Source organism: Haliaeetus leucocephalus, unplaced genomic scaffold (assembly GCF_000737465.1).
Source record: "Haliaeetus leucocephalus isolate CR32 unplaced genomic scaffold, Haliaeetus_leucocephalus-4.0 Scaffold678, whole genome shotgun sequence".
NCBI lineage: Eukaryota > Metazoa > Chordata > Aves > Accipitriformes > Accipitridae > Haliaeetus > Haliaeetus leucocephalus.
The window spans coordinates 2,098,009-2,111,824 of record NW_010973114.1 but is presented as its reverse complement, the minus strand read 5'-3'; the positions used below and the strand labels follow the sequence as shown (position 1 = coordinate 2,111,824).

The 13,816-nt window shown below is 44.0% G+C and overlaps 1 protein-coding gene across 1 annotated transcript in view; it reads left to right on the top strand.

Annotated features, from left to right (window-relative positions):
* MDGA2 (MAM domain containing glycosylphosphatidylinositol anchor 2) overlaps positions 1–13,816 on the top strand; it is a 244,219-nt gene that overhangs the window by 151,430 nt on the left and 78,973 nt on the right. Inside the window, exon 8 of the mRNA XM_010579851.1 lies at positions 11,919–12,188. Coding sequence (XP_010578153.1) covers positions 11,919–12,188 — 270 coding nt within the window. The remainder of the gene's footprint in view (positions 1–11,918; positions 12,189–13,816) is intronic.

Sequence of the window (13,816 nt, the reverse complement as noted above, 5' to 3'; positions counted from 1 at the left end):
GGGGGGGTGGTTTAGAGGTCTGACAAGAGAGTTCCTTCTAATAGCTGGAAGGGCCCATCTCATAGAGCAGGGAAAATAAGCAAATAGAGCACAGAAAATGGAGAGAGACAGCAAGTCTGGTACTCAAATAATAATAACAGTTCCCATGTCTAATCAGGTAGTTATGTTGACAGTTTCTTTAAAGTCACATTGAATCTTCAGTTTCTCCCCAACCGAGGCGCTTGTACTCACTGATTAAATATCCCGGAGGCCTGTGAAGAGATTTGAATAGGGGAAACAATATAGTTTTAGCAGCAGGGAGGGGGATGATTTGATTGAGAGCAGGTTGGGTAGGGCTGGACTGGAGGAATGAGATGTGACGAGACCACATGGAGATGCAATAGAAAGGCGGTTCTGGTAGGACTCCTTTTAGATGTTGCTTTGAGTTCATCTCCGCATAGGTCAGCCCTTTGGTAACTGCGGGAAGGCTGCTCCGGGGAGAACAAGAGACAGATACGGCAATCCTTCCCCCATATCTGAATTTAAAACAAGCTTCCTAGGGTTTGACAAATCTTCAGTGCAGTTTTTTTCACAATTCGTTCATCCCCTTCCGAAACAAATGCCCTGATTTATGATCGCCAGTTGCTGGTGGGGAGCAGCTCCGAGCAGAGGCGACTCCCATGGCTTGCAGCCACGCACAGCGTGATGGCTACGCGAAACGGGGACGTACAGCTTGTGTTTTGCATCACAGCATTGTTGTGGGATTGCAGTCTCTTTTATGGGTCCATAAAACACTTTGAGACCAAGTGCATGGCCAGCAAAACTAAATACAGCTCAGACCTATCTGCAAAGTTGGCAGATGATGTTCGTGTGCAATGTCTCTTCAGCTGAAAAATGCTTTAAAATAAGCGCAGAGTTTATCCCGGCTAGCTCTCGGCAAAGTGTGCAGGCTGCAAGGGTGTCACCAGCGGGTCCCTGCTCTGCCAGGGATGTTCCTCGGTCCTGGGGAGGGGTGAGACAAATTTGGGTGCCGTGACTTGCCCATGCAGAGGGAGGGACGAGGGACAGCTGTTAAGGGTTAAGACATGCTTCCTTCGTGACGTCTTGTAAGATAAAAACAGTTGCCACCGTGTTCAAGATTTATGTTTTCAAACATTACAATTTTCATTTCACAAAATAGAAGGAATAGCAGTACAGCCCATAAAAGATCATCAACAGAGTAGATGCTATTGAAAGTCTGTGGATTATACCCGTTTCATGGCTTTTTAAAGAAGCTCATCATTATTCAACAATCACATTCTCGCTAGAGCTAGTCAAATAAAGCAAATAATGATTTGCAGATATGTGGGAAAATTAATGTTGCAGCTTTACTCCTAAGTTATTTCTTGTTTGTTTACTCATTTGAATATTTTTCACTTCCAAAAGTTTCACGTGTTTTAGCACAAATATTTAATCTTATAAAACTCAGAGCTGCTGTGTGATGCTTGCTGCTTGTTCAATATTTTCAGAAAAATTATTTTCCTGTCAAGCAGTGAAAGCAGGACAGGGGCATCAACCAAGAAAAATCCCTGCAAATGTCTGCAGCCAGTGGATGCAACTTGAACCACAAAATTGAAGTTATCACATTCTTCAGAGTGGTGACTATGTGTCTGTGATTGTAAATCCTTTTGCAAACCATGCACTAACATGCGCTGTTGCAGCCAATGCCAAAAAAAAAAAAAAAAAAAAAATGCCCTGAAAACTACCTAACTCAAAATCCATCTAACTTGAAATTTAGACCTTGTTAGGTCTGAAAGTTAGGTTAGCTGTAAAACTTTACTCCATTGAAAGCTCAGTCTGGCACATGGTGTCCCCTGTCTGGATGAAGTGTGAGGGGCAATCTCAGTGCTGCGGATAAGGCGATGTGCAACTTGACTTTGTCGTGCAAGTGTTGTCTGCACCCGGGAGGAGAGTTTGCCTTCTTCCTGCACTAAATGGAGCTAACCAAAATTATCCACTGGCACGTGTCTATAGTTATGCCCCTGTATGGTAATAGGTGGGTTTGGCTTGCAGCTCTATTGGGAGCATTCCCTGGTACTTTGGGGGGCTCACGGCTCACTCTTCTCTGAAACCCAGCTCTGCCAGATGTTCCCCCGTGAGATACCTCCTCCTGGACACCGGCTGGAAGTTGGGACAAGAATGATAAATTTAAGAAATGTCCTTTTTCTTTCTGACTTTACCCTGTTAGATCTTCTAGGATGTCAGGCAGGTTTTGCGTGACATCGTGGTGTCAGTGCAGCTTCCCACCAGGCTGCTGTTATTTTGGTTTTAGTGTATTAAACGGAGTATGAAAAGCACCTAAAAAGGCACCTGCCAGTGATTTGTGCCTCGTGTGACCTTTCACTGCTGTGAGCTCAGGCCTTCTCTTTCACCTTTCCAGCTCTTGCTGAATGCCATCCTCACGTGCCTTGTCTGATTTATACTGTTAAGAGTCCTGGAGCAGAAAACGGCAAGTTTTTTTCTGTGAGAATCTGTTGTTAGACCCACTCTACAGAATTGTTCAAGTGTTCAGTAACAAAAACCACTATTGGTTTTAACAAAAATCACCTGAAAACTAATTAGAAACTGATGAGCTTCAGCTGATCCTGGCTTTCTAAGAAGAAAATAGGAGTTTGATGAAAAAGAAAATTATTTAGGGAAAGTCAATTTTCAATTCAGATGTTTTTAAGACAGTTCTTGTTGACCACTACCTATGAAAACTGCTATTTAACATTAATTTTACAATGCGGGGGGGAGGTACTTGATATGCGCACCATCATGGTTTTCTGGAAGGAGTTAGATTCAGGAGCTTACCCTTTTTCATATATTATTTTTCTCATACAGTTCTCCATAACTGGCACCCTGTAGGAGCCTAAGAGAGACTCCCTGCATCACCCTTAAATCGCAGCTTGGGCAGAGCATTGCCCATCCCTGACCTCGTTCACAGTGAGGAAATGCAGGAATGTGCTCCCGAGGCTTTTGGGGTGAGAGCTAAACAGTCCTCTCTGCCTCCAGAATTGCTGGAAGGTCATTTGCTCAAAGGATTCAACTTATTTGTCAATTAAAGTATCCTCTGTGAGCGACAGTAAGTATCCTCTGCAGAAGTTCAGCTTCATTAGGAGAACAAGCTATTTTTTTTCTTTTCTTTTTTTTTCTTTTTAAGCTAGAGAATAAAAGTAGATTTTTATTTGTCTGACCCTACCCTGACATGGGTAGGGCTGATAAATTTACCACTATAAACTAAACTGTATAGATCCAATTACCTGAGTGGCTGCAATATAATCCTCAGCTTCCTCCTCCTGGCTTGCAGAGATCCGTGCATGCTAAAGCAGTGCAGCTCTCTTGTTCTCCTTTTTCCAGAGTAATTACTGCTTATAAACTGAATTTGGCAACACAGAGTATTGCTGGGCTCAGAGGAAAATATTTTTGTGCTTGTCAGTGCTGTCGTATTTCATTTATTGGCATGTTATCACGTAGCTGTACTCGCTGTCGTGGCGGTGTCACGCCGTGTGGATGACACCCGTGTTACTCTCTAAAATGGGTCCTGCCCCGAAGAGCTTGCAGTGGGAACGCGGCCCCGGGAGAGAAGCGCGGGTGGATGTGGGTGCCCGGAGAGGGGGACCTGACGGCAAACCAGAAGTGCTGGCACAGGTGAGGCAGGGCTCGGCATGCTCGCTGCCACGTTTGCAGGATGTAAGTTGTCTATTAAGTTTCCTAGGTTTGTTTGTGGTTTTTTAAGTTTAAATGTTGGTGATTTATTTATTTAAAAATATACCTTTTTTTTTTTTTATATTAGTCACATTTATTACAGTGAAAATATACCTGAAATAGTTCTACCACAGGCAACAATCTTCCCTTTTCCTTTTTCTTTCCAAGATTTTTTAAATATTTTTCAATAATCTTACAACAAGAAAAGGTTCTCTGAAAACTACTTCACGGGGATTTCTGGGAAAGAAAACAAAAATTGAACAAGAGTTTGGGGCAGATGCTCAGGTGGCATCCGCAGAGCTGTATCTTTGAGGAAACCCACAGTGTCCTGGGTGTTGGTGCCAGCTGGGCACGTTCCTTGAATACTGAGATGTGTCCTACGTAAGAAATGTTTTATAAGGACTGATGGGAATGTAGTAATTTGTAGTAAGTGTGAATTTTAAAAAAATTCCTATTAGGGTATTTTTCAAGTGCCAGTGGTATATTGTAAAAGCAACGATTGATAAACACTGTAAATACAATGGGTGTTCCCTCTAGGTGCTGCCTATCCTAATTAGCTCCCATTATCAAAGGTGCACTTCAGAAAGACTGCTCATTTACCACTGTTTTACATGACAGTGATGGTCCCATAGGTAACCAGGAGCTTTGGAGGTCCCTGGCATGATGTGCCTTCCCTTCCCTAGCACCGTGCTTGTCCCTTGGTCCAAAAGGTTCAGAAAATTTCCATGGTGTCACACCTGGGAAGCGAATTTCCTCGCAAATAGGGATTGCCCTTGGCGTGTTACGGGTTGTTTTCTGTGTACAGGGCTGGTTTGTGAATGCGTGGTTCTAGGTTGGTTTTGCAATTCTATTTTAATTTATGGGTGGGTATGCAAGTGATTTTTTTCTATTTCCAGACATAATGTTTTCACTTCACTGAAATAAATCCATTACCCGAGGTTGTAATATCTGTCTCTGAGCTTTACCTGGAAAATCACTGTTGTCATTTTCATGGGGATCACAGTCCTTATGTACTCGAGTTTCCTAAAGCTCTCTGGCCATCTAGTCTGGTCTTCTCTGTGTCCCGGACATCAGGTTTTATTCAGTCACCTTCACATCCAACCCAGTAGCTAAGCAAAACCACAAGTTTGACTATAGAATTCCAGAAATACATGAATTCCAAAGTGTGCTTTTACAGTCTGGTCAAAGTCCTTTGAATTTTCTGTATGGTTAAAAGACCAAGCAAGATCTGTAAGGCAGCACTGTAAGAAGTTTCTCATTGCCTCAAAAGGGTATTTTCATGATTCTTTTTTGCCTAACTCTTTGGCATTATTAGGATCCCTCAACTTCACAAAACAGAGCCTCTGCTTATTTTTTTCATTTATTTAAGTATATACGCACTTGCTTTCTGCGGCCCTCTGTGGGAACCGAGGGAATCTTACATACCAGAATCTCAATTTAGCCACCAACCTCCACAAGAGTTAGCTTTAAACTGTAAAACTGTTTATAGTTTATAGGGATTATTATTATTTTTTCAAATGTGTGCATAATTGATTTTTATTTATCTTGAAAAATACGGTGTTCATTTAGCTTCAAAAAGATACAAACAGAGGTTGAGATGCTCCGTTATCCACTGACTTCTGGAAGCTGTTGGAGGCATTTTCATGGAGATCATGCCCTGCCTGGATAACAGCAGCTGTAAATCACTTAAGAGCTGTAAAGACTAAAGAATTCACCTGCCTAGACTCGCGTAGTGCTTCCACCGTTCTCATAGCCGAGAGCGTTTCTCCATGGCACCCAGAGAGGACTGGCTGGTGTTGTCTTTGCAGCGCCCAAAGCAAAGGCAGCTCTCCAGTGGCTCCTCACGGAGCAGACGAGGCAGACGATGGTGCTTGTCCTTCCCCTGCCTCCTGGGGAAAGGGTCCTGGGTTTTGGGGGGGGGTTGGTGGATTCATCATTGGAGGACGGCGGAGGAGGGCTGGCGGGGTGGATGCTGCAGGCGGAGCGGCCGTCTGCTCTCCGCCACGCTGCTTGGCACGTCCTTTGCCATCAGAGGGGTCTTGGGGGTAGTTTGTTTTCGCAGAGCTGGGGCGAGGTCAGTTTAGTGGTCCCCGTTGAGTACTTATACAGATCCCTTGGAAGGGAGCACTGCTGCAGTGGGTATGCTCTCCAGCCCTTGCCGTCAGTCTGGCTGCTTCTCCGCGGTAGCCAGGAAGCTGCTTTGAATTTATTTTTTGGTGACGTTTTGTTTTCTACTGCATTAAATAGAACCAAGTCAGGACCTGGAAAGCTTAAAGTGCCATTTCATTTTAGTTTTCAATTGCGTATGAAAATAATCCTCAGAATAGCTGGAGGCGCATGGAGAGAACAGCTGGAGGATGGAGACATGGGAATAACGACTGCAGAGGGGTGGAAATCGTGTAACGCTTTGCCAGCATCATAATGAGTCCTGCAGTGCAGATGAATAGAGCGATCTTTCCCCAGCATGTCTCAGCATCCAGTGATCTGCTGGAGGCTCTGTTCCCACCACCAGTTTTCACAGCCGCTCGTAGGCGTATCGTGCCTGGCCGGGTCCGACTCTGTTCTGACTTTAACCTCCAGAACAAAACACGGCAACGAGTTGCCCAAATGGCCGCAGGACTTTGTCTGAAGGAACAGTTCCTGCCATTTGCCTTAAACCTGCTGCTGCACCATCGCTTCGCTGGGTCTCTCCCTTTCAGTTAGCTCTGGACGTCGCCGGCTGTTTGCACTGTTAATGAACACTGACCTGTTTTCGGAGAAATATCCGCGACAGCTCCAAGATCTCCGTCCTTAAAGGCATCACTTGATTAGGCTCCGTTGGACTGGACTTCATTAGGAACTGGGTTTTTCTTTGCAACCGATGAATTAATTATATGCATGGGTTTTATTACTGGTTTACTCAAATTTGCAGTATTCTTCCCCAGCTGCTGTTAGCCAGACTCAGATTTAAATCCCCAACGACACCCCCAGCATTGCAGTCTGCGGCACTGCCCACGAAGGTGAGCAGCGGGTGTCTTTGGGTGTCTTCAGGAGCCCACACCAACACCAGAGGACATCCCAGGTACTGTGAACTCCGCAGCTCTTCTTCCCCAGTATCTCCTGTCTTCAAGTCTTTTACTAATACACAAGAAGACGCCCCCCCATCCACACCTGTGCACCCTAATCCTTGAGAGCTTGGGGGTTCTTCTAAAAGCTTTTGCTGAGGTACCTTGTTACAATTAAAAAAAAAATAAATAAAAAAAAAGGAACAATACAGCTTTACTGTCAGTTCTACTGTCTGCTACTGGCGCTCCAGGAGTGCGGCTTCTCTCAGCAGTTTTGCCGAGGAAGTCTGCAGAGCTGTATATCAAATGAAAGTGCACAGACTTCCTTCATTTTTAGGTTCAGAACAAATGATACTGGAGGAAGGTAAAACCTATTAAAATATTTGAATAGACATTATATATGTTATATTGACTCTATTGATCTATACAAGCACATATCAGACAGCAGAGTTCCATGCATCTAACTCTTGTATATTTACACATATATATTAATGAATCATTTTTTGTTGTAAAAGCATGCAAACCTCATTGCCAACAACATAGTATGTAATATCTACTTTGTAACCTATAAACTACTCACTGATGTGGCCTGGGAGACAAAGTGCTGCCTCTGCTGGAAGTTGAAGAAATGCCACGTGATTTTCCTGAGAGTAATCTTCAGAGCCTGGGCGTGATATATCAGAGGCACAGGTGTAGGCACAAAATAAAAAAAATAAAATTGACTGCCTAGCCCAAGCCTTCATTACCAGGCAGGATACAAATCCTAGCAAGTAACTTTCCCTCACAGGCAAACATGCTCTCAATAACTTAAGAAGAAAACGAAAAGGAAAGAAGAAAGGCTGCCTTTTTAAGCTAGAATGACTCTGACTTTCCACGGCACATCCCTCAGGCAATAAAATAATTTACAGTACGTTTCAATCAGATATTGGAAACAGCGCTTGCTTAAATCAGCTTGGCTTCACTGGCATTTTAAATATGTGGTGGTTTAGCAGCGGTCCCTGGCTGGGAGGGTGTGAGTCCCCCCTCCCGCATCGCCCCGTCCATCCCGGACGTCCATCCCCTGCCCTCCCGGACCCTCAGCCCCTGATAAGATGGTGTCACCTGACCTGATTTATCATTTACTGCTCTTGTTTTCTGTGGTGCAAATCCTGCCCTGAGAGTAACTAAAGGTTACTCCTTCTCTGTAGCTGACGTAGATTGTTGTCAGAAGAACATTCTTATTGGGTCAATCAAATAAAAAGCGGCTACAAATGCAATAGGAACTGAAGCAGAGGCATCAGTTTTTCATATTTATTCCTGTTGCTAGAGCTGGGAGAGAGAAACTAATTAATTTGCTTAGGCTAGAATGCAAATTGGAGAAACCAAATCAGCAGGTAAAAGTCTCTGCTCAAGGCCACACAGTCAAAATAAATTCACTGAATGGTATGTTTTCTCCTTAACAAATCTTACAATAAAGACCATGATATGATCCGCACCATGAAGAGCAGCTGTCTGCTTTCAAACAAACAAGCAGCCTTGCTGTCATTTCTCTTGATAACTAGAGAGCCTTCATTTTCCATTTTCTAATCCTTAAGACATGAATGTACTTAGGCTAAAAAAATTCATTAAACATTAATATAAAGCCTGTTTTAACTTCAGACTGTTTGCTTCCAAAGATAATTGTTTAAGAGAATGAACTGTATTTCCGTTGCGGCTTTTCCATATATTTTTCAAAAACTAATGCTGGAATTATGAAAGATAAGAATAAGTACAGCAAAGTAAATTAAATCAAATTGCTAAAGCCTTGGGGAAGAGCTAATGTAAATGAATTAAACACATATAAGTTCCAAACAGCTGCGGAGTAAGTTTCCTTCTGAGCATCATTACTCTCAGAAGATGCCTGAGACACTAGCACCTTTGCTAGCTGTGAAGTCACTATCTTGTAAAAACAAAAAACAGAAAAATAAACTGTTAGCTCTGGCTACTGTTATATATTGTAGTTTTTATCATCCCTTTCCTTTTCCATTAAAGTTATTACCTGCAAAAGTGTAACTCTGAAATGAGCAACCAAAGTTAATTTTCTTTTTCTGTCACTGGGTATCATCTGTTCATGGATAGATGGAAGTTCTCTATTTTAAAGACTGTTTTGACCTTAAAGGCAGGGGAAACTTTCATTTAAAAGCTATTTAGAAGGCTAAAGTATCCTATAAGTAAATAAACCAGGGGAAGAAGAAAGAGAGGACTGAATACCAATATATGCTAAAAGTCCTTAAAGTGGAGCTGCCATGGAGAGGTGAACAGAGAATTATTGTTCACTGAATGTGGTGCATCAAATGGAAGCAGCAAAACGAACAAAAGAGGAGGACATTATTGTAAATTGTAGACAAGTTTTGGATGTTCAAACATTAAATGGCCTTATAAGTAATGGGCGAAAATGATAGCAAAATCATCCATTAAAGGCTATTTAACACATCACACACACAGCTTTCAGAAAGTTCCTGTCCCAAAGCTCTCCAGTGCCCTCTGTGCTCTCCCTCTCCCCCGGCACTCAGGACCAGTGGAGGATGCTGGGCCAGGAGGGTCTTCAGCTGGATGCTCTTCGAGCATCCTTATGTTGTATTATTTGATAGGGTAATCTGTGTCCAGCTCAAAGTTGGTGAGAAGTTTGCTTGGATTTCAAGGTATATTATGATGCTGGCTCTGAGGGTAAAGGCAATAGGGCTGAAGAGGCTGCGGGTATGGAATTATCACAGCTGAAATGGAAAGAAAACTTGGAGAGCTTACTTCTCAGGGCAGAGAAATGACTGGACGATAGTAAATATTAGTAAATTTGATTAGTAATTTCTCTGACATTCATTACATATCATGATTTAGAAGGTATTTGGAAAATACAATTGTAAGACAGAGTGCTTTGAGGAAAATATAAGAATCTGTGAAAGGCAGATCAGGCTTGACTAGCTAAACAGCTCTCCCTCAGAGGAAAGCTGAGATCTGGCACGTTTTCTTTTCCAAGAGTAATTTTTATCTTTAAGACAACAATTCTCTGCAAAGCTACTGCCTTGCAAAACTATTAATGAAGCAGAATAAGATGGAGAGATTGTACAGTGAGGGCAGATGAAGGCGCTATTGGGTTGTGTAGGAAGGGCAAACATGAGGCTGGAGAGAGAGACAAGTGGAATTTCTTACTAATTTGTCTTCTCTGATATTTTTTATTCTGTACCTAGGCAGAATGAATAGTCAAGCTGTGATGAAATTTTCTGATGACACAAAATTAGGGGATGTTATCAATGGAAAGAAGGCTTGTGGTATTGAGGATTTAGCATTTCTGGTCTTTTATTTGGAATTCTCTGTGGCTGTACTGCAGCCTGTGTACCAGTTAAGCATCTGGCTTCAAAATTATACAAAGCCATATGACATTTAATCTACAAGGAGGAAGGGTCAGGCTGGGATCAATGGGGTTTTGAATCAGTAGTTTCCATGTCATCTCTTCTTCATCAGTCATTTTTGGGGGAATCTCAGTCAGGGGCAATTGTCCTCAGAGTTAATATCTGCCCTTTCATCATCCTGCACCATTGAGCCCCGTGTCCCACCTCTGATGCTGTTCATCACTTCTGCCTCTCCGCTCACCTTGCTGCCAAATCATGGTAGTCCTCTCCCAGCAATTCTAAACTTGGATCATGATACAAGATAAATGGTGATTATTGCAATGAGCTACAAATACGATACGTAGATGTCATGAGCTCTAAGCAGTGTTGTCTTAATATGACAGTCTCCAAAATTTACCTTAAGTTCAAGTACTCTGTGTTTAGCTGGATTCTCATCTAAGCAAGAGATGGTGAGCAGCAGTACATGTGCAAGTATGGTTCCTAATTAACAGGAGCTGAGGGAATCTGTTTACAGCTTCCATTTTGTAGGGAATGAAATATAAAGAGTCTGAAGGTTATTAGTATCTGTGATGGAGATGATACCAACCAATGAAGAACCGGAGGACAAGATGCTCTTGGAGACATAACGGTAAAAGAGAGCTCCTTCTGAAAGGAGCACGGCGTGGACTCTGTGAAGATCGTTCTCTTGCAGAGCTTGTCAGGGATTTTATATTTTTATGTTTTATGTCTGTAAGACAACTCTTTTAATATGGATGCAAAGATTTCATGTCTCTTACTGGCACAGGAGGCTTTCAGGATTTCTCCTTTCTCACGGGCTAAAAAATGAGCTGTGTTTTTTAAAGAGCCAGAATGTCTTGTCACTCACTGTTTTGCATTCAATTGCAAACACATGCACGTTTTTCATGCACGTTACCTGATCTAAGTAGCTATGCTGACAAGAGCTGAGTGCCAACATTATTCTGTCCAGGTTGCCCTTATTCTTCTGCAATGATTAAGTTATCAAAAGGCAAATTGGAGGGTGAAGTTAGGGTTTTGCATACACTGTATGTTGGCTACATTTTATTTATTTTGTATTTTGCTGGAATCAAAAGTCTGTCAGAGTTTGTAGCTGCAAATCTAAATTATTTAAAATGCAGTTTAATTCAAGTTATGGGAAAACGGCCAATTCTGTGCTTACTGGAATATCATAACTACCACCTGAGTGGATAGAAAATATTAACATATGATTATGTATTTGTTGAAGCCTGAAGGCAGCTGCTGGGATGAGGTGTGGAGGGGTGTCTGTGCTGCTGCATTGATCCATCTTCTGCCACTGCAAAGTTAGGTCCCCTACTGAACGCAGAATTGCTGCCTCGATGCCGTGCCAGGGCCATTGTTGTCTTGTGTGCTTTATCTAAACCGAGTCAAGGCTTCTGTCTCTTTTTCTCCCCCTTCCCCTTCCAGAAAGTCCCGTGTGTCGGGGTCTGTGGTTCCTCTGTGAGGCTCCGGAGGGCTGAGCCTCCTGGGCTGCACAGGCGCAGGACCTCTCGCTGCCTCTCGAGTGATAACGTCGGTCAAGTAGCACGGTATCTTTAAGTACTCCGCAGAAAATGTCAATAAGCAGAATGCAATGCCTTGGATGTGTACGTTTCTGTTACTAGCTGATGGGTATCTATCGAGGTTGTATACTTACCGTTATTGAGTTCCCTGCTGTGGATGCCAGGTCGTGCCGCGGTGCTCTAGCCTTTCAGCAGCGGCTGATTAACTCTGTCGCTCACGCTAATTCGCTCACGAAGCTCCCACTCTCCGCTCTTGTCTCCCGCAGACCCCCCCGCCGTAGAGCCCACCTTCCTGGAGATACGGCAAGGCCAAGGTCGGAGCATCACCATGAGCTGCCGGGTCCTGAGGGCATATCCCACCCGGGTCCTCACCTACGAGTGGCGCCTGGGCAGCAAGCTGCTGCGCACCGGCCAGTTCGACGTCCAGGATTCCACGGAATACACCGTCGGCAGCCTCTCCCGCGACAGCTACGGCATCTACAACTGCAACATCATCAACGAAGCGGGCGCTGGCCGGTGCAGCTTCCTCGTGACAGGTAGGCTCGGCGGCGTCTTGGTGCGGCGAGGCGATGGGCTGAGCGTGCTGCAGGCTCGCGCTGGGTAACGCGAGTCATGCTTCAGCTAACGAATTGCCAACGAGATACATCTTTGGAAGTCGAATCATGGCTTAAGGCAGCTGGTTTGGATTCTGGGGAGGTTGGCAGCAACATAGGAGATTTAGCTTATTTCAGTGGTTTGAGGATAAAGATTTTTATGTGCAAAATGTAAATATCCCTTCTCTGCAGGCATCTGTCAGTACGCTTTTGAGAGGCCTGAGAGAGTCATCAGGCAGCAAATTTCTGCTGTTTGAAGTTTGCAATAAGGCTTGAAATTCCTCTTCTCTTTTGGTACGCTCAGCAAGCTCGGAGACCGGGGTGGGCAGACCACAGTCTCAAGCAACTTCAGGCTACCCAAGTACAGAGGGGTGTTGAAATCTGTTCCTTTTCTCAAAAAGCAAAGGACTTTGTGAAGTTAGCACACAGCATCACAGACTCAGGGAGGATGTGCAACCCCTGCCACGATCTACCCATGTTGTTTAATTAATGCACTGGATTGAGACAAAATGTATGTGTCTTTATCGTTAGTATCTTGGATCTGAATGTTAAACCGGGTGTTTAGACATGCAAGTCTTGATTCTTCCTCTGTTGGAAACCAGTTGCCAAGACTGGAAGACTCAGCTGCCTGATCCTGCAACACCCCATGCCTGCAGCTGACGTTGTGCCCAAGCTGAGGTCCTCTGGTCTCTGGAGTCACATCAGCTGTAGGTTCCCCATCCCTCTAGGCTGGTTGTCCAGGCACTTTTTAGAATCACTGAAGGGAAAAAAAGCATCTCTGTGAAGTGAACCATTTCCTCCCAAGCCCTGCGGTGGGTCAGGACCCCCCTGTTCCTCTGCACCAGCTGGGAGGGGTGTCCAGCCACCCACCTTGTGTGGGCTCTCTCCGGAGGTCAGCACGAGCAGCCCCAGCTTCCCTAAGGATGTCGGAGCAGTAGCCCTATTTCAGCTCAAAATCCCTCCCATCAGCTGCTTGAAAAGGAATGATGGGAAAAGAGACCAACAAAGAAGAAATTCAGAATACGTAGAGGAGAGCTGTCTTAGAAGGAAAGATCCTTCATCTTAGGCGGGATTTTATTAAGTGACTTGGGTCCTGCTACAATCCAATCTAAGTGAGGTTTTGCTTTTGGGGTTGCTGGCAGCCTGCCATTGTTTAGGAAAATGGGCATTATTATTACCTTCACTGCTACCAGCTGAAAGGGCATGGATTTAATGGATGAGCTGCAGAGCACCTCTCAGGGACCCTGTTCTGCACCAAGTCCTAGATATCAGGATAGGCCCTCCACACACATCCGTCCTGGGAATGAAGGAAGCAATTTGATTCAGCTCCCCAGTGTTTTTCATAAAATTTGGTTTTATAGGAAAAAAATGTGGGCCTGCTTTCATGTGGATACTTTTTTTCTTTTTCTTTTGGACTTAGTTGAATGGCATCTCGTTGGCAGGGATTTCATCAGGCCAGCGGCGCAAGGCACAAATGTGGTGGGAACGCAGCGAGCACCCCAATGACTGATGGCTCTGCTTCTTTCAAAATGTAATCAAGCCTTTGGCTGACTTATCATTCACAGCCTGCG